Consider the following 19,512-nt stretch of genomic DNA (forward strand, 5'->3'; position numbering starts at 1 on the left):
ACCACAAACAGTAAAAAAGCAATCGCTTCGGTGTTCTCCATCTTCCAGCTCTCGTAGTGATGCCAGGTTGTGTTTGTGGTTATAATTTGAGTTTTTTGTTCCCGCTGAAGTGGGCGGGTTGTGTGACGGGTTGTGTGATGTTTGATTCGGGGGACGTTCTGGGGCGGTGTTTGCGTGACGCGCTGCGAGCAACTAGCCCGACAGTGGAAACGCGACATGATTTTGGCCTCATTTCTCAACCTCCTGGGCTATTGGCCCGGCCTGGCCCGATTAAAGCCCTAGCTCGCACTGGCCTGATAGTAGAAATGCGGCTAATGATCCTCAAAGAAAGATAGGAGAACATTTGTATATTTCACCTTCGACAGTGCCGAACATAATTAAAAGATTCAAGGAATCTGGAGGAATTTCCATGCGTAAAGGACAAGGGAGCAAGTCGAACCACCGTGATCTTCGATCCCTCAGGCAGCACTGCATCAAGAATTGTCATTCATCTATAAGCGATATCACCAAATGGGCTCAGGAAGAGGATACAGGCATTTGACTGGCCTGCCTGCAGTCCCGACCTGTCTCCAATAGAGAATGTGTGGTGCATCTTGAAGCGCAAAATGTGACAACGATGTCCCTGTACTGTTGCCCACCTTAAGACTTGTTTACAGGAGAAATGGGACAAAATAACACTTGAAACACTTCATCACTGATGGCCCGTTTCTACTGAGTGGTACGGTATGGTACGGTTCGGTTTGGTGCGCTTTTATAGCCGTTTCCACTGTCAAAAAGTGAACCGAACCGTACCACTTTTTCGGCACCCTTTCGAAAGGGTACCAAACACGAGAAAGGGTACCAAAAGGCGGAACCACACGCACAGCTGAACGCTATTGGTTTACAGAGAGGCGTCATTCGCTTACGCAACAAGCCAGAATGAAAACAAAAAACCCGCCATGTTTGAAAAACACAGCGAGAGATTACAGCGGAATTATAAATACATATAATAATGAGCCATGGACGATCCGGGCTCAAACAAACCTTGTCGTCGTCTGGATGAACAGCCACAAAGCCAAGAAGAAGAGCAGATTTACCCTGTGCCCTGTAGTTGTTTACGAGCCAGTCTGAGGCACGAGCGGTTTCGCTTTCTTGCTAGCGCTTTCGCTCGTCTAACATTATATCTGAGATAACAAACTTCTTGAGCTGATGATAATAACCAGTCACTGACAAACGCGAGAGTGAAGCATGAAGAAACAAAGGAGAAGCCGGAAAAAAGGAGCACATTATTTTTCAGCAAACATGAGCAAACTGCCATGTATAATCTTCTTATTATCTTCACCTTTTGGACTAATATGAACCGGGAATGATGGAATTACTCTCTAACAGAGGCTACATGTGCTGCTGAAGATTACACAGATAAGAGGTTTTCACTGACTGAGAGGTATATTTTGTGTTGTTTTGAACCTAAATACGGACAAAATGTCTGCTATATGTAGTTCTTCTGTAGTTGGGAACATATCAGAGTCTGTAAGGGGCTGTATGTGTTTATATATGTTCATTTATTTAGTTATTTAATATAATTACAGACGTTACTGTAGTCTGTTTCGCACTGTCATTGATCTGCAGTTATAATCAACTCATGTTCATTGAAAAGTTAGTAATAAACATTTCTACACAAGTATTTATGTGTATGAAGCATCTGGTGTCGAGCCATTGGTGTCTTCAGTCCCTAAACGTCTTTTAAGTGTTGTGAAAAGGAATGGCAACATTACAAAGTGGTAAATACTTCACTGTTCCAACTTTTCTTGAAATGTGTTGCAAGAACCAAAACTGGAATACTTGAATAAAACTGGAACAAAACTGTAATAAAAATCAAGAGGAATACATTAAATGATGTTTGTTGTATCAGTTCCAGACTAGTGAAAAGGGGGGGGGGGGGTTCTCTAAAAGTGGACCTTTTTTTGCGTTTGTTCCCTACTGTAGGGTACATGTGACCATTATGCTTATTTCACAAGTCTTGACGCGTATTAGTGCTTTTACATTCGATCACAACACGAGAGTCCATCTAACTCAATGTATCTTTGTTTTATTTTCACATCAGATATCCACACGTGCCAATGTTGTCAAAATCCCCTCACATACAACTTGTTTGTTCCAGCCTGATGAACAATGACTTCAATATTTCACTTCCACGGTCAAAAGCTTGTGCTCTCCAACTTCTGCACATCGTACTAAAAACTCACGTGTCACACAAACTGTGGGAACTATCTGAAGCATACTCAAAGTATATGACATGCAAATCAGCAAGAACAGTATATGAAAACAGTATATATATATATATATATATATATATATATATATATATATATATATATATATATATATATATATATATATATATATATAAATTACCTAGACCAATAAACTATTAAATATGGCTCCTACACCTACATTTTATATTTAAGACATTTAAATACAGCATTTTGGTGACATTTTATGAATTATTTTGTGCTGGATTAGCTTGTCTTCTGGATCATGTGCATGCTTTTTGCAGTAACAAAAATAATGACTGCTTTGTCAAGTTGCTTACTAAGATCATGTGCAAATATTGTCAGTCTAAACACACTACATATTTTCATTTTCATGGGGACTTCTCCTAGAGAAGACTTCTCTTTTATTTCCGATCAGAATAAAAAGAATGAAGTGACCAGTGTAAACAGCCTCAAAAACACAGAAGTGACGGGATTAGCGCCTTTTGCTGTGAAGTGACAGCTGACTGCTGAGGACTCCGCTTGGTAGTAAAGCCTTCATCGGAGAGTTTTCAAAATATTTAATGGCAAAACTAGAGAACAAATCTGTTATGTCCAATATACAGGACGTCCCAGCTAATTTGAACCTCATGATAGTGACAGATTCGCATCTGTTAGGAAGTAAGTGAAGTTAGCTTTACCCTGTTTGGAAGTCTTTTTTAACATATGTTCAATATTTTGTGACCATTACGCAGCTGTCTGCTTTCTCTTCCGTCTGTCTTTCTCATTTCAACCCATAGCGTTACTCAGTATGGATGAGGATGTCACATCAAAGATTCAAACGTTACCGCTCTGTGGGTTATGTCACATGACTCGCTTCACACACGGGTCAGTTAATAAAATTGGTTGGGTTTAGGGAAGGAGGAGGGTGGGTCAGTCGATCAGACAATCAGTCAGTCATTCAGTCAGTCAAACAGTTAGTCAACAGCGGCCAATGGCACTCGCGAGAGAAATTTGAGATCTCAAAAGGCATACACAGCAGCCTCTTGATTACATAAAGTAATTAAAAGGACAAATTCTGGACCTTTTGACCATGGGGGGTGGGTCGTTCAAACCACCCAAACCACCCCCACTGAGGGAAGAAACTGTTTCTGTGTCGGGCTGTTCTGGTGCGCAGTGCTCTGTAGCGTCGACCAGAAGGTAAAAGTTCAAAGAGGCAGTGTGCTGGGTGTGAGGGGTCCAGAGTGATTTTGGCAGCCCTTCTGCTCGCTCTGGATAAGTACAGTTCTTGGGGAGTAGGAAGGGTTGTAACAGTGATTCGCTCAGCAGTCCGAACTATTCGACGTAGTCTTTGGAGGTCGAATTTAGTAGCTGAGCTAAACCAGACAGTTATTGATGTGCAGATGACTGATTCAATGATGGAGGTGTAGAACTGTTTCAGCAGCTCCTTTGGGAGGTTGAACTTCCTCAGCTGACGAAGAAAGTACAGCCGCTGTTGAGCTTTTTTGACAATGGAGTCAATGTGAGTGTCCCAGGTCCTGAGAGATGGTGGTGCCCAAGAACCTGAATGACTCCACTGCTGCCACAATGCTGTACAATGAACTTTTTCAAGAATTTTCTATTTAAAAAGGTGTTATAGAACATTTTACATTTGCATGTGCTTTCTTGCAATTGCTGCACGTTAAGCTCTCACAGCCACTATAAATAGTTAGCTATATAAAATAATTCTGCTGCCTCCAGAGCCTTTCCCAGAATTTGATGAGGGACGCCGGCAGTAAGAAGATAGCCGGTGTGGGCGATGTGTGTGAATCCATGAAGCAGCAGCTCCTCCTGCTAGTTGAATGGGCGAAACGCATCCCGGAATTCTGTGAGCTGTCAGTGGATGACAGGGTAAGAGTGTGTGTGTGTATGTCTGCATGTTGGGGACCAAATGTCCCCAAAACAAGTATAGTAATACCATGTTTTATGTCATGGGGACATTTGATGGTCCCCATTAGGAATACGGCTCAAAAATTATGCAAAATAAAGTACTTAGAAAATGCCGATTGCTCACTATGTTGGGTTTTGGGGTTGGGTTGTGGAAGGAAGATATATAGTCTGTACAATATAAAAATTATTACATCTATGAAAAGACCCCATAAAATGTGAAAACCAACATTTGTGTGTGTGTGTGTGTGTGCGTGTGTGTGTGCGCGTGCGTGCGTGCGTGCGTATGTGCGTGTGTGTGCAGGTGGCGCTGTTACGAGCTCACTCTGCAGAGCATCTCATCTTAGGAGTGGCACGACGTTCACTTCCCTACAGTGACATTATCCTGCTGGGTGAGTGAATCAACCAATGGAGGCCCTTGAAAACTGGCCTGCTGTAATTCAGTGCATTTTCATCTCACAACCATACTGTAAATAATCATGATATATTAAAAAACGATACATGAAATGCTAAAGGTGCAACAGGTGATTGTCTTCAGAATTGTTGTTGTTGTTGTGGAAGATCTCTTCACATTCTGATCAATTAATGTAATTGATCTAAAAGTATATATTTTTATATTCTGATTAAGGCATCAGAATTACGATAAGTAGCCCACACTGTCAACAAATGTAGATCAGCGAGTATCAGGCAGACAACATCAACCGTGCGTTCTCAATGCTATAATGCTAAAGTTAGCATTTTCCCTGATCTCCCACTGCATCTTTAAACTTGCATGTCTTCACAAATTAAAATCAGATTAGTTTTTATCTAAGAATAAGTGAAGTCAAATTTAAAAGCGGAGCAACATGGTGGCTCAGTGGTTAGCACTGTTTCCTCACAGCAGGAAGAGTCCCGGCTGGACCAGTTGGCATTTCTGTGTGGAGTTTGCATGTGGTGTGGGTTTCCTCTGGGTGCTTCGGTTTCCCTCACAGTCCGAAGACATGCACTATAGGTGAATTGAATAAACTAAATTGGCCGTACTGTATGTGTGTGATTGAGTGTGTGTATGGATGTTTACCAGTACTGGGTTGCGGCTAGAAGGGCATCCACTGTGACTGTGTAAAAAAAATAAGTTGGCGGTCCATTCGGCTGTGATGACCCCTGATGAATAAAGGCACTAAGCTGAAGGAAAATGAATGAATTAAATTTAAAGGGGTAATTGATCCAAAAATGTACGTTTACTCACCATTTATTCACCCTCATTTAGTTCCAACGCTTTATAAGTTTATTTTTTTCCAACACAAATAAAGATTTGTGACAAATATTTGATAGCAATATTGATAGCAGCTGACTTTTTTTACTCTAATCACTATAAATCAGTTTGTTCTTTCTCATTTGCATTCACTTGATGGACTAAAATAAAACTTGCAACCCAGGCTCATTCTGAAAACGTAGTTCCGAGGATGTTTCTGGAGACTGCGAATTATGTAGCCGGAGGTACGTATGGCTGCATTTAGTTTTTTAAAGAACGCTGCGGGGTGGTATGACGCGTTCCTTTTAGCGCTCGTCGGCTGACCGCTTACCTTCGTGTGGAGGGCTTTCCCGCTGCAACCAGTTTGTTCGGTTAGCTCGTCCTCGCAGAGAATCACGATGATGACAAGCGGGTTCGAGTCCGGGGAAGAGCGGTTCCAGAAATCAGGTAAGACTAAAACAGAATCCAAGAAATAAAACGAAGAGGTTCATAACAGGGTGAGAGTGTGGTAAAATCCAAAAATGTGGTAAAAAAAAAAGGGCTTTTTTTTTCCGGACGGCTTTTGTAAATCGTTGGTTGGGTTTAGGGCGGGCGGGTCAATCGGTAAAACTGGTTGGGTTCGGGGAAGGAGGAGGGTGGGTCGGCCGGCCGATTGGCCGGTCGCCCAGTCAATCATTCAGGCAGTCGGACAGACAGGCGTTTGTTCGACAGCGGCCTCTGGTGGGTTCACGCGAGAACAGCGCGAACGGCACTCGCGGGAGACGTCCGAGAAGCCAAAAAGGCGCACACAGCGGCCTCTCGCGGATTCGCGAAAACCTTAAACTGCAAAAATACGTACCTCCCGGGACGTATTTCGCAGTCTCCCGGTTTTCTGAATGAGCCTGGGTTGCAAACTAAAATGAAATAATAATATAATAAACAAATTAAAAATAACTGTACATAAAAACTATTCAGACATTCATTCATTCATTTTCTTTTCGGCTTAGTCGCATTATTCATCAGGGGTTGCCACAGCAGAATGAACCGCCAACTTATGCAGCATATGCTTTACGCAGCCGATGCCCTTCCAGCTGCAACCCAGTACTGGGAAACATCCATACATTCTCATTCACACACATACACTATGGGCAATTTAGCTTACCCAATTCACCTATTCACCTTATTCTTCGCGTACGAGCGGGCGCAGCCATTTGAATCCTTTTGGCTCGAGACTTCCGGTCTCATTCACGTCCATTCATTTTTAGAGGTTAAAAACAGCTCGTAATGCTGCTTTGTTGCAAACTGATCTTTTCTTATTATTCTACTTTTTATGTATAATCATGCAAACACTTGTTTGTAGAGCGAGTAGTTTGACCGTTTTCTGCAGTATATTATTTCTAGTCATTTCTCCCATAGGCAACTGAACCGGAAGTCCTAAAACAATCGCAAAAACGAGCGCACTTCCGCATTGTAGAATAAGGTCAATAGAGCATGTCTTTGGACTTGTGGGGGAAACCGGAGCACCTAGAGGAAACCCACGCGAACAAGAGGAGAACATACATACATACAGTACTCCACACAGAAATGCCAACTGACCCAGCTGAGGCTTGAACCAGCGACCTCCTTGCTGTGAGGCGACATCGCTACCCACTAAGCCTCCAAGCCGCCTACAGATATATTCATTCATTCATTCATTTTCTTTTCGGCTTAGTCCCTTTATTAATCTGGGGTCACCACAGCGGAATGAACCGCCAACTTATCCAGCCTATGTTTTACGCTGCGGAATCCCTTCCATCTGCAACCCATCTCTGGGAAACATCCATACACACTCACAGACATACTTATAAAAATAAATAAAACATGGTCAAAAAAATTTACAAAATCAATAAATGACATATGTAAAAATAAAAACATTCCAAATATTAACAAAACTCTAATAGAATCTCAGTAAGACTTAAATAACACTGATTCTTACCTCTTTATTTACATCCTGAAACTACGTGTTTTGGGAAACACTCATCACTACATCGTTCTTTTTCTATCCGATGCATCATACTATGATCGTTCAGCCGCGAGTTATGTCGTTGTTTTATCTTTTTTTCTAGTCACTGTGTAAAAGATGAAATAATAATCAACATATTTCAGTGCCTACGCTTATTTCTTAACTATATACTGTATCAGTAGTTTCATAAATGGCAACAAGAAACTTTAAGTGAAGTTTAGTTATAAACAAATTTCGAGAGGATCACGTGCTTATGATTGCTAGTGGCTGGATCCGCATTATCCAATTCTCAATGCACAAATCAGACGACTCCTAAGCTACTACAAATACCCTGGGTTACGTACCACTGCTATCTTCATTTTGAAGAATCCCCCCATCCACCCCTACTCCTCCTTCTTCCTAGATGAGTGACACGGTGGCCCAGTGCTTAGCACTGTTGCCTCACAGCAAGAATGTCTCTGGTTCTAGGCTTTAATAACCAAGAGACATTTCTGTGCGGAGTTTGCATTTTCTCCCTGTGCTCACGTGGGTTTCCCCCGGGTTTCCCGGTTTCCTCACACCATCCAAAAAACATGCAACATACTGTAAGTTAATTGACTAATCCAAACCGGCATTATAGACATACTCCTAGTAAATGGTTATCTCTCAAGAGCAATCACTGGCTGTTCATTGGTTATTACAGCGGGGGAGTTCTCGAGATCTACCTGAGCTCAAACTCCCCTCTCGCCTTGCAACGGGAGGGAGCCCCGGGCTCGAGGATCTTATGAGCTCAGGGCTCTCTCCCGGGACAGCATGCCAAACAAGCTTAGAATTAATCATCAGCTAAGTGTGAACTCTTGAAAAATATATCAATTCAGAAAGCCCAACAGTGGCTGCTATTTTCAAAGCATGATTTGTAAAAGATAAAGTAATAATCAACATATTTTCAGTGCCTATGCTTATTTCTAACTATATACTGTACCAGTAGTTGCTTAAGTACCAACGAGAAAGTTTTTAACAATACATAAAGTTAACATCCCAACATGCTGCTATTATCAGGGTATGATTTGTGATTATATTGTGTTTGTGCAGGAAACGACTTCATCATTCCTGTTGGCGGCAGCGAGCAGGAGATGTCGAAGGTAGCGGTTCGTATCCTGGAAGAGTTGGTGCGGCCTCTGAAAGAGCTGAACATCACAGACACCGAGTTCGTCTGTCTGAAAACCATCGTCTTCTTCGCCCCAGGTTAGTCAGGGATCATCGGCGTGTTCCCGGTCGAAACACACCGTCTGTGCCAGCAGCGTCTGCTCTTGTTCCTGGCACCGCTGTGTTGTACTGTCTTCTCTGGTTTCGTGAAGTTTTATGAGGATCTATTAATATCGTGGATGTGCCGATTGTGGATTGTTGGACGTTTCTGCCTGTTGGCCTGCAGGTCTGATTAAAAGAATGGAGCCAGGCTGGAAGACTTGCTGTGCTTTATTTACTTTGGTTTGGACCTTTTTTGTACCCATGTGCAAAGTTAAGGCTTATAACAATGACTTTTTTCTACTCCAAATGTTTATTTTGGTTTTAGCAGAAGTTGGCATACAAAAAATAAAAAAGCGATTAGTTGACTTAAAAAGTTCTTAATCCTATTGCTTTGAATGCAATGATCGACTGCCTAAAAAGTGAGTGAACATGTTGCTTTTAAAGCAATTAGTTGACTTGACTTAAAAAGTGAGTAAACATGTTGCTTTTAAACCAATTACTTACCTTTATATAAAGAGTGAGTAAATAAGTTGCTTATAAAGTGATTAGTTGATTTATAAAGTGTGTAAACTTTTTGCTTTAAAAGCAACTAGTTGACTACTAAAAAGTTATTAAACCAGTTTCTTTCAGTGTGATTAGTTGATTATTAAAAGTGCTTAATCCCGTTGCTTTTAATGTGATGAGTCGACTATTTGAAAAGTGAGTGAACTTGTTGCTTTAAAAGCAATTAGTTAACTACTAAAAAGTGAGAAAACTCGTTGCTTTTAACGAGATTAGTTGACTTTACTTAAAAAGTGAGTAAACAGGCTGCTTTTAAACCAATTACTTACCTTTATATAAAGAGTGAGTAAACCAGTTGCTTATAAAGCGATTAGTTGATTTATAAAGTGTGTAAACTTTTTGCTTTAAAAGCAACTAGTTGACTACTAAAAAGTGATTAAACCAGTTTCTTTTAGTGTGATTAGTTGACTACTAAAAAGTGAGTAAACTCGTTGCTTTTAAAGCAATTAGTTGACTTTACTTAAAAAGTGAGTAAACATGCTGCTTTTAAACCAATTACTTATCTTTATAAAAAGAGTGAGTAAACCAGTTGCTTATAAAACGATTAGTTGATTTATAAAGTGAGTAAACTCGTTGCTTTTAAAGCGATTAGTTGATGTTATATAAAAAGTGAGTAAACTTGTTCCTTTAAAAGCAATGAGTTGACTTTACTTAAACAGTACACACGTTTATTTTAACTCGATAAGTTGACTTCTAAAAAGTTAATTAACTCATTGCTTTTAATGCGATTAGTTTGCGACTTAGTATGCGACTGCTTAAAAATGAGTAAACATGCTGTTTTAAAAGAAATTACTAGACTTTATATAAAAAGTGAGTAAACTCGTTTCTTTTTAGCGATTAGTTGACTACTTATAAAGTACTGTAAGTAAACCCGCTGCTTTTAAAGCAATTAATTGACTTTACTAATGAAGTGATTAAACTCAATTAGCTGAATTTACTTATAAAGTGAGTATACCCATTGCTTTTAAAGCGATTAGTTGACTTAAAAGCGTGAGTAAAAGCGTGATTATTTGACTACGAAAAAGTGAGTGAACTTGTTGCTTTTGAAGTGATTAGTTGACTTTATTTAAATGTGCTTTATCCCATTGCTTTTAAAGCGATTAGTTGACTTTACTTAAAAAGTGATTGAACCCGTTGCTTTTAAAGCGATTAGTTGACTTTACTTAAAAAGTGATTAATCCCGTTGCTTTTAATCGACTACTTAAACAGGGAGTAAACATGTTGGTGTAAAAAAAATTACTTGACTTTGTGTAAAAAGTGAGTACACTCGTTGCTTTTAAAGCAATTTGTTTATTTTACTTATAAAGTGAGTAAACTTGTTGCTTTTGAAGTGATTAGTCGACTATTTAAAAAGTGAGTAAACCAGTTTCTTTTAACTTGATTTGTTGACTAATAAAAAGTTAATTAACTCATTGCTTTTAAAGCGATTAGTTGACTTTACTTAAAAAGTAGTATTTAAAAAAGAAAGAAAAATCACAAGAGGGCTAATCATTTTCACTTCAACTGTACGTCACAATGTTTTCCAAATTGTTTTTTGAAACTGAAAAATTGGCCTGTACAAATCTTCTTTATCCATTCCCCGCACTAATAGATGTTTTCTCAGATGAATGCGTCTCTAAGATTAGTTGTCTAACTGATGTCAGTGTGTGTTTCAGATTGTCCTGGTCTTCAGTGTGCTCAGGCCGTGCGCCGACTGCGGTTCCAGGCCCAGGTGCTGCTGGACGAGGCCACAAGTGAGCAGCGCGGCCGGTTCGGAGAGCTGCTGCTGCTGCTGACCACACTGCAGAGCGTGGCCTGGCAGATGCTGGAGCAGCTGCAGCTCATGCGTCTCCTGGGCAGAGCCAGCGTGGACAGCCTACTGATGGAGATGCTCTTGGGAGAAGAAGCAACCAGAGGATCTGAATCACTGCCGGCCACAGGTACTCAATAAATCTGATTTTGTCCCTGAAGAATGAAAATATACAAATGATGCTCATGAGCTGCTTTTTTCACTCTCGGGCCAGTGCAAGCCAGGGCTTTCATCAGGCTGAGCTAATAGCCCAGAAGCTTGAGCAGTGAGGCTGAAACTGTCGGTGCAACAGCTCGCAGTGCAGCATGAAGGCCCCCGAATAAAATGCCACACAATTAGTCCAGTTCAGCATGAAGAGGAAAGTCAAATCCCACAGATAAAGCGCACCATCACGAAACGAGACACCAGAAGCAAACAAATGACACATTACAGTACATTATTACATTATATGTCTACGCACATATGCGTTTTCATTCATTATATTTGCTTACTTCTGGACCGACCATTGGCATCGTCCCCCAAGTGATCTCGCCAATGGGGGGATGACCCAGCGCATTACCCTAATGTTAAACCACTGGATTTTCCCGGTAACAGCTCAGCCACATTGTATTTTATAACCTAACATCCTCGTTTCGACAGACGGCGTCAAACATTCGGTCTAAATTCTCCGGAGAGCCCTAGTGATGACTGCTTCATGAAGCTTCGAAACCTTTACGAATCTTTGGTTTCGAATAAGGGGTTCAGAGGCCGCATCAAATTGGCAAGGTCACATGATTTTAGTAAACAGAGATTTATGTCTTTACTGTTTGGAGGTGTGTTATTTCTCCACATGTGGCTTCATTCAGATCGCCCACTATTGGTAAATCACTCAACAGGTTTCATAGTCTTTACCTGATGGTTTTGTATTTTAGGTTCAATCTTTAAATGGACATTCTGAAGTCTAAGCGAACCAGGACTAAATGTATATTTTTCTTTATTATAGTTGGGAACAAAAGAACCAAGTTAACCAAAGTTCAAGTGGGAACACATACTAAATATCACTCATATCAAAGTACACTTTAATAATAATTGAAAAATAATATGAGTAATAATAATAGTAATAGAATTGCTTTTTTTTTTACATATAAAACTTACATATATATCTTACATATATATATATATTATGTATCCCTAATTTTTAATTTATTATTAAAGTGTACTTTGGTATGAGTGATATTTAGTATGTGTTTCCATATATATATATATATATATATATATATATATATATATACATATATATATATATATATATATATATACACACACACACAGTAAACACTTACCGGCCACTTTATTAGGTACAACTTAGTTGGACCCCTATTGCCTTCAGAACTGCCTTAATCCTTCGTGGCATGGATTCAACAAGGTACTGGAAATATTCCTCAGATATTTTGGTCCATATTGACATGATAGCATCACGCAGTTGCTGCAAATTTGTTGGCTGCACAATGATGCAAATCTCCCATTCCACCACATTACAAATGTGCTCTATTGGATTGAGATCTGGTGACTGTGGAGGCCCATACAGTGAACTCATTGCTATGTTCAAGAAACCAGTCTGAGATGATTTGCACTTTATGATATGGAGTGTTATCCTTCTGAAAATAGCCATCAGAAGATGTGTACACTGTGGGCATAAAGGGATGGACATGGTCAGCAACAATACTCAGGTAGGCTGTGGCGTTGACACGATGCTCAATTGGTACTAATGGGCCCAAAGTGTGTCCAGAAAATATCCCCCGACACCATTACACCACCACCAGCCTGAACCATTGATACAAGACATGATGGATTCATGCTTTCATGTTGTTGATGCCAAAATCTGACCCCACCATCCGAATGTCGCAGCAGAAGACTCATCAGACCAGGCAACGTTTTTACAATCTTCTATTGTCCAATGTTGGTGAGCCTGTGCAAATTGTAGCCTCAGTTTCCTGTACTTAGTTGACAGGAATAGCACCCGGTGTGGTCTTCTGCTTCTGAAAATACCAGTAGATCAGCAGTTCATATCAGCCATGTGATTGGCTGATTAGAAATTTGCGTTACGAGCAGTTGGACAGATGTACCTAATAAAGTGGCCAGTGAGTGTATATTTCTGCATCTTTAATGGTTCATAAATACACTTTTTCATAACCTTTCAAAACTTTTTAATAAAATTTAACTAATTGCATTTAATAAAAAATGTACCTACTTATTTGTTTAACTATAACTACTGTATTAACTATGTTGTCTCTTAAACCATTAGTCGTTCAGTAAATTCCTCTAAAGTTTATAACTTTCATATGAACTTTTTTAAAGCATGCTAGCTCTTTTTCACAAAGGTAAAAGCTCACAAAGCTAATATTACAGTGCATGTCAAAAATTGTCTTTCTACACTGTTTATTTCTCCGAAGGAACTCTATAGGAGAAACATCTGAGACCAAGTTCAATCAGAAGTCTAAGACGTCTGAATTATGAAACGTTCCTCTGAGTTGCCGCAGTGCTGATTTAGGATGAGTGTATAAAAACTCTTGGATTTCGGTGGTCCAGAAACATTGTGGAGAGTTACCGTAGACTTTCTCCAGTGTAAACATCAGTGAACTCAAAGCTGGTTAAGATTCCATAGGAGATCTCGGTCCGGAGTCCATCAGTCTCCATCTAAGCTCTCAGGTTTAGGTTAAGACCCGTCATTAGTTCTCTGAGGGAGCCGAGGCTTTTTGGGGCCTTACCTGCAGTTAAAGTATGAACAGGTTGGAATTGAAATAAAACAGGAACTTTTCTGCCTCTCTGTAGAGTCCAATGCTGAGCCGCTTCTATTCAGCACGGCTTCAGAGTCTGTTCTCTCCAGAGGGATCCTGACGGAGCACATCCCGATGCCAAACTTCACATCCGTGATCCTCCCTGTGCCCCCCTGTGAGTATCACAAGATCAGACTGTCAATCCTGTACAGTTTAAAAAGATAGTTCACTCATAAAATCAACATTCTGTCATCGCCACATATGTGCAATATGTGCAAATTACATATATGACATACAAGTTCATATTAGGATTTCACATATATACAATATGTCATACGTGCAACCTATATTACAAAATGGCTGCCTTCATATCAATGTCCATTTTAAAAGAATAGTTCAGTTAAAATGGTTTAAACCATATAGAAATCTGATATACAGCAATATATGCAAATTACATACAGTTGAAGTCAGAATTATTAGCCCCCCTGTTTATTTTTTTCCCCAATTTCTGTTAACGGAGAGAAGATTTCTTCAACAAATTTCTAAACATAATAGTTTTAATAACTCATTTCTAATAACTGATTTATTTAATCTTTGTCATGATGACAGTAAATATTATTTGACTAGATATTTTTCAAGACACTTCTATACAGCTTAAAGTGACATTTAAAGGCTTAACTAGGTTAATTAAGTTAACTAGGCAAGTTAGGGTAATTAGTTATTGTATAACGATGGTTTGTTCTGAAGACTGTCGAAAAAAATTGCTAATAATTTTGACCTTAAAATGGTTCATAAAAAAATTTAAACTGCTTTTATTCTAGCCTAAATAAAACAAATAAGACGTTCTCCAGAAGAAAAAATATTATCAGACATTATCATTTGCAAGATACTTAAAAACGAAAAAAAATTTAAGGGGGGCTAATCATTCTGACTTCAATGACATACAATATGACATACAAGTTCATGTTCGGATTTAGCATATATACAATATGTCATATACACTCTCAGAAAAAAATAGTACACCAAAAAAATGTTGTACCAAAGAAGGTACAAACCCTTGTCACTGGGGCAGTACTTTTTTATGGAACAGAATTGTACCTCAAGACAAAGAAACAAATTTGTTCCATTGCAGTTTGTACCATGATTTTTACCATGGGAAACCAAAATGTACCTCTGTTTTTTAAAACCTGCAAATACAATATTGAAGCTTCATCAAAGGTACAAATCTGATCCATGAAGGTACCACTACAGTGATAAGACACTTTACAGTGTCAAATGTGTTCCTTCAAGAAATAATTAAAGGCATTTTGCTATATTCAATTCAATTCACCTTTATTTGTATAGCGCTTTTACAATGTAGATTGTGTCAAAGCAGCTTCACATAAAAGATCATAGTAAATTGGAACAGTGTAGTTCAGTTTTTAGTGTTTAAGTTCAATTCAGTTTAGCTCAGTTCAGTATCCAAAATGTGTGGATTTATTTTCAGTAAATATAAAACATCAACAACACATGTAAAAAAAGAAAAAAATAAACAATGTGTTTTAAAAAGTTTATTTTTGTGCAAATGCACCTTTTCCATTTACAATAAAGAATAAAAATTACTTCAACATAAATCAAAAGATCTATTTTTTGCTAAACATTTCACAAAACTTTTCACAAAAATGTTGCAGAAATACGTTCTCCCATGTATATGAAACATGTTTTTCTCCAATTTTCACACAATACCTTCGTAATCATCTAAAAGTTCATTTAATTTACTTCATTTTAAAATAGAAATAGAATTATGCAAAAGTATTGTGAGGAGATATGCACAATGTTTGATTAGTTTTACAATAGTTAAATGTCTGCATGAACACTTTGCATATGCAGGACTTTTGCCAGCTCACGTGCGTAATGTAAAGCAAACGCCAAAAGGTGCGAATATCAATAATGAACCTATATTTATCAGAAAATGATTAGCAAATGTTTATTAACAATGTCTTAAATGTGTAGTTTACAATACCTATAGTTTTGTTTTACTAGTTGTTTTGTTTTATAGAACTTAATAATTAGTGTTTATGAGTTTCTTTAAACAAATGCTTTTAAATGAGGATTCATGTTTTAATATGGAAATTATTCATAAAATCACTTCGCCTTTCTAGTCATATTTATTTTCATAGATATTGTAATAAAGAGATGTCCAACATGTCCAACCAATAAGGAGATGTCCAACACTTATGTACCTTTTTTATGAGAACAATCGTGCACCTTCATTTCAATTGTACCATATAAAGTACAGAATAGTATCATAAGAGGCCTTTTCTGTTCCATATGAGGTACAAATTTTACAAAGGTACACAACTGTTCCTTAAGGAACAATTTTTGTACCACCGTGTACCATTTTTCTGAGAGTGTACAGTATGCAACCTATATTTCGAAATACTCCAAAAATGGCTGCATTCATTCATTCATTCATTTTCTTTTCGGCTTAGTCCCTTTATTAATCTGGGGTAGCCACAGCGGAATGAACCACCAACTTATCCAATTCAATTCACCTTTATTTGTATAGCGCTTATACAATGTAGATTGTGTCAAAGCAGCTTCACATAAAAGGTCATAGTAAATAGTAAATAGGAACAGTGTAGTTCAGTTTGTAGTGTTTAAGTTCAGTTCAGTTTAGCTCAGTTCAGTGTGGTTTAATAATCACTACTGAGAGTCCAAATATTGAAGAGCAAATCCAACGATTCGCAGCTCTATAGATCCTGAACCATGCAAGCCAGAGGCGACAGCGGAGAGGGAAAAGTATGTTTTATGCAGCGGATGCCCTTCCATCTGCAACCCACTCTGGGAAAGGCTGCTTTCATATATATGTTTCTTCAAGCATAAAACTGATTGTCAGTGGTGTAAAATAACAAATTACAAGGACTCAAATTGACTCAAAGAGTAAAAGTACACATGTTTAAAACTACTTAGTAAATTACAATTCCTGAGAAAATCTACTCAATAACAGTAATTTGAGTATTTGTAATTAGTTACTTTACACCACTGACATACACCACTTTACACCACTGACTAACATGAACAAACACTGTAATAAATGTATTGCTCATAGTCTGTTCATGCTAGTAAATGCATTAACTATTTAACATGGATATGTTTTAGGGTAGTTTAACAGAAAATGCATGTTTCAATGTTTTGTGATTGTGACCTTCTGACCGCAGCAGCTCTGGCCGAAGATGCTCTTCTCTCCACACACACTGAGGTCTTCACACATGGACAAACAGAGGACATGCCAAGAGAAATGCCCAACAGCCTGGCCATGCCAACCGTCCACACGTGCCTTTAACCACATCTGTTTAAAGCTGCTCGGTTACACACAAATTATCAACTTTATATACTCACAGATGCACACAGACACTAAAAATCGAAGTTATTATTGTTATTATTATTATTATTAAGCACCAACTGCTATATGTAAAATACAGTGTTCAAATCTAATAGTGTTAATTTTTTTTTAATTAACAGATAATAAAAAGCCTTGAATCAGTATCTGGATATTTTTGCGCTGAAATCGCTGGTAAATGATTGTCTAATTTATTGGATGGTGACATGGAAGGTTGCGTGCATAAACATTACAATTCAACAGCGCTCATCATGGGTTCATGGTTCAATCAGATATACCAGATGTCAAACACATGAGGGCTGGTCAGTCTGCTTTATGTTTTTACTGGAAATTTTCATGGATTTTTTTTTTTTTTTTGGCTTAAAGATCAGTGTTTTGTAATATACGCTCTTTTAAAATAAAGGTTCAAAAGTAGTTTTCCGCAGCATTGCCACATAATAATTCCACAGCTTTTTAATAAAATGCATTCATCTTGTATCAATGCAAAACAGCATAGATTATTAGAGTTTTTCCAGTCCACCGTCATTTGCATTTTATTTTATACATACAAAGCTAAAAAATATCCCAACTGAAACTCATTAAACTCCAATATTTAATCGCAGTGCCATTTACAGTAAGATAAAAAAAAGTTTATAGAAATGCAGTGGTATAAACTAAACAAAATGATATTTAATCGCAGTGCCATTTACAGTAAGATAAAAAAAAATTATAGAAATGCAGTGGTATAAACTAAACAAAATGTTATTTAAACACTTAACAATGTTATTTAGAAGAACATTTTCTAAAATAAAGAACATTTTATTGCTATATGGAATGTAATGGAATAAAATCAAAACATGATATGGATGTTTTGATTTAAAAAAAATTAATAATAAAATAAAAATTATAAAAAAAAAAAAAACTTTGAATTTTTTTATTTTTTATATATTTCCCAAATGATGTTCAACAGAGCAAGAAATTTTTCACAGTATGTCTGATAATATATTTTCTTCTGCAGAAAGTTTTATTTATTTTATTTCTGCTAAAATAAAAGCAGTTTTTATTTTTTAAGTACATTTTAAGGTCAAAATTATTAGCCCCTTTAAGCTATATTTTTTTGTACTCAAACAAACCATCGTTATACAATAACTTGCCTAATTACCCTATCCTGTCTAGTTAACCTAATTAACCTAGTTACGCCTTTAAATGTCACTTTAAGCTGTATAGAAGTGTCTTGAAAAATATCTATTAAAATTTTATTTACTGTCATCATGGCAAAGATAAAATAAATCAGTTATTAGAAATGAGTTTTTAAACTATTATGTGTAGAAATGTGTTGAAAAAAATATTTTTTCCGTTAAACAGAAATTGGAGGGAAAAAATAAACAGGGTGGCTGATAATTCAGGGGTTTAAGAATAATTCTGACTTCAACAATATATATATATATATATATATATATATATATATATATATATATATATATATATATATATATATATATATATATATATAAATTATTATCATATTCTGAGTGGTAGCTTTTTTCATTGTCTTTACACACTTTATTTGAAAATACCATGGAGATTTTGGGGGTTCTTTTAGGCCTAAACATCAATGTTTTGTTATGTACACTCTTAAAAATTATGGTTCAAAAATATATTTAAGGCATTGCCACATTATAATTCAGTTTATTTATGTTATTTTTAACTTTCCATATATTTCTTTACAAGCATCAGTCCTAATGAAATTCATTCATCTCTAGGGTTTTGGTTCTTCTTGGATGAATTACTGCAAAAATGCATTTTTTTTTACTTAAAATGTGTATTTTTCTTGAATTTTTACATTTTATCTATATCCTTTGTCCCTGATTTACCAGGGGTCGCCACAGTGGAATGAACCGCCAATTTATATGGCATATGTTTCATGTTTTATGCAGCAAATTTCCTTTCAGCCACATCTATTTTACATATGGTACAAAATTACAAACTAATAGTTTCACTCAAAAATGTCCCAATTGAAACTACGTAAACTCCACTATTTAATCCAGTGCCACTTAAGATAAAAAAGCCATACGTTCTTTGTTAGTACTAGGCTTTAAATTTGCTGGCAAAATAAAAACGGATTTTCATCTAGTTTATAGAAAAAAGCAGCATCAAATTAAATGGCATTTACATGGTTAACCATGAACATTTTATAAACTAAAGAATCTTTTACTAATATATGGAAAGTAATGAAAAGATCATATATATGTCAAAACATTTTTAAATATTTAATATTCGCTTCAATTTCTTGTTTTCATCTGTTACCATATTCCAACCATATTCTTTTTCAGCATCTTTACACAGACCCATAGTTTTCTTTTTAAAATACATACACCAGAGGGCGCCAAATGCTTATTATTACCCGATATGAAGCTTTTCCATGGATCAGTTATTGTTCTGAGTTCGT

The 19,512-nt window shown here is 37.2% G+C and overlaps 1 protein-coding gene across 2 annotated transcripts in view; it reads left to right on the forward strand.

Moving 5' to 3' along the window:
• Nucleotides 1-17,228, forward strand: part of hnf4b (hepatic nuclear factor 4, beta) — a 34,626-nt gene extending 17,398 nt beyond the window's left edge. The window contains exons 5-10 of one of the 2 annotated variants that reach the window (XM_056462389.1): nucleotides 3,972-4,121; nucleotides 4,462-4,549; nucleotides 8,441-8,593; nucleotides 10,813-11,076; nucleotides 13,758-13,877; nucleotides 16,906-17,228. In XM_056462389.1, coding sequence (XP_056318364.1) covers nucleotides 3,972-4,121; nucleotides 4,462-4,549; nucleotides 8,441-8,593; nucleotides 10,813-11,076; nucleotides 13,758-13,877; nucleotides 16,906-17,027 — 897 coding nt within the window. In that variant the 3' untranslated portion in view covers nucleotides 17,028-17,228. Of the gene's footprint in view, nucleotides 1-3,971; nucleotides 4,122-4,461; nucleotides 4,550-8,440; nucleotides 8,594-10,812; nucleotides 11,077-13,757; nucleotides 13,878-16,902 lie in introns of both variants that reach the window. The other variant, XM_056462388.1, reaches the window with a different exon arrangement.
• Nucleotides 17,229-19,512: the final 2,284 nt, after the last annotated feature.

This window comes from Danio aesculapii, chromosome 7 (assembly GCF_903798145.1).
Source record: "Danio aesculapii chromosome 7, fDanAes4.1, whole genome shotgun sequence".
Classification (NCBI taxonomy): Eukaryota; Metazoa; Chordata; class Actinopteri; order Cypriniformes; family Danionidae; genus Danio; species Danio aesculapii.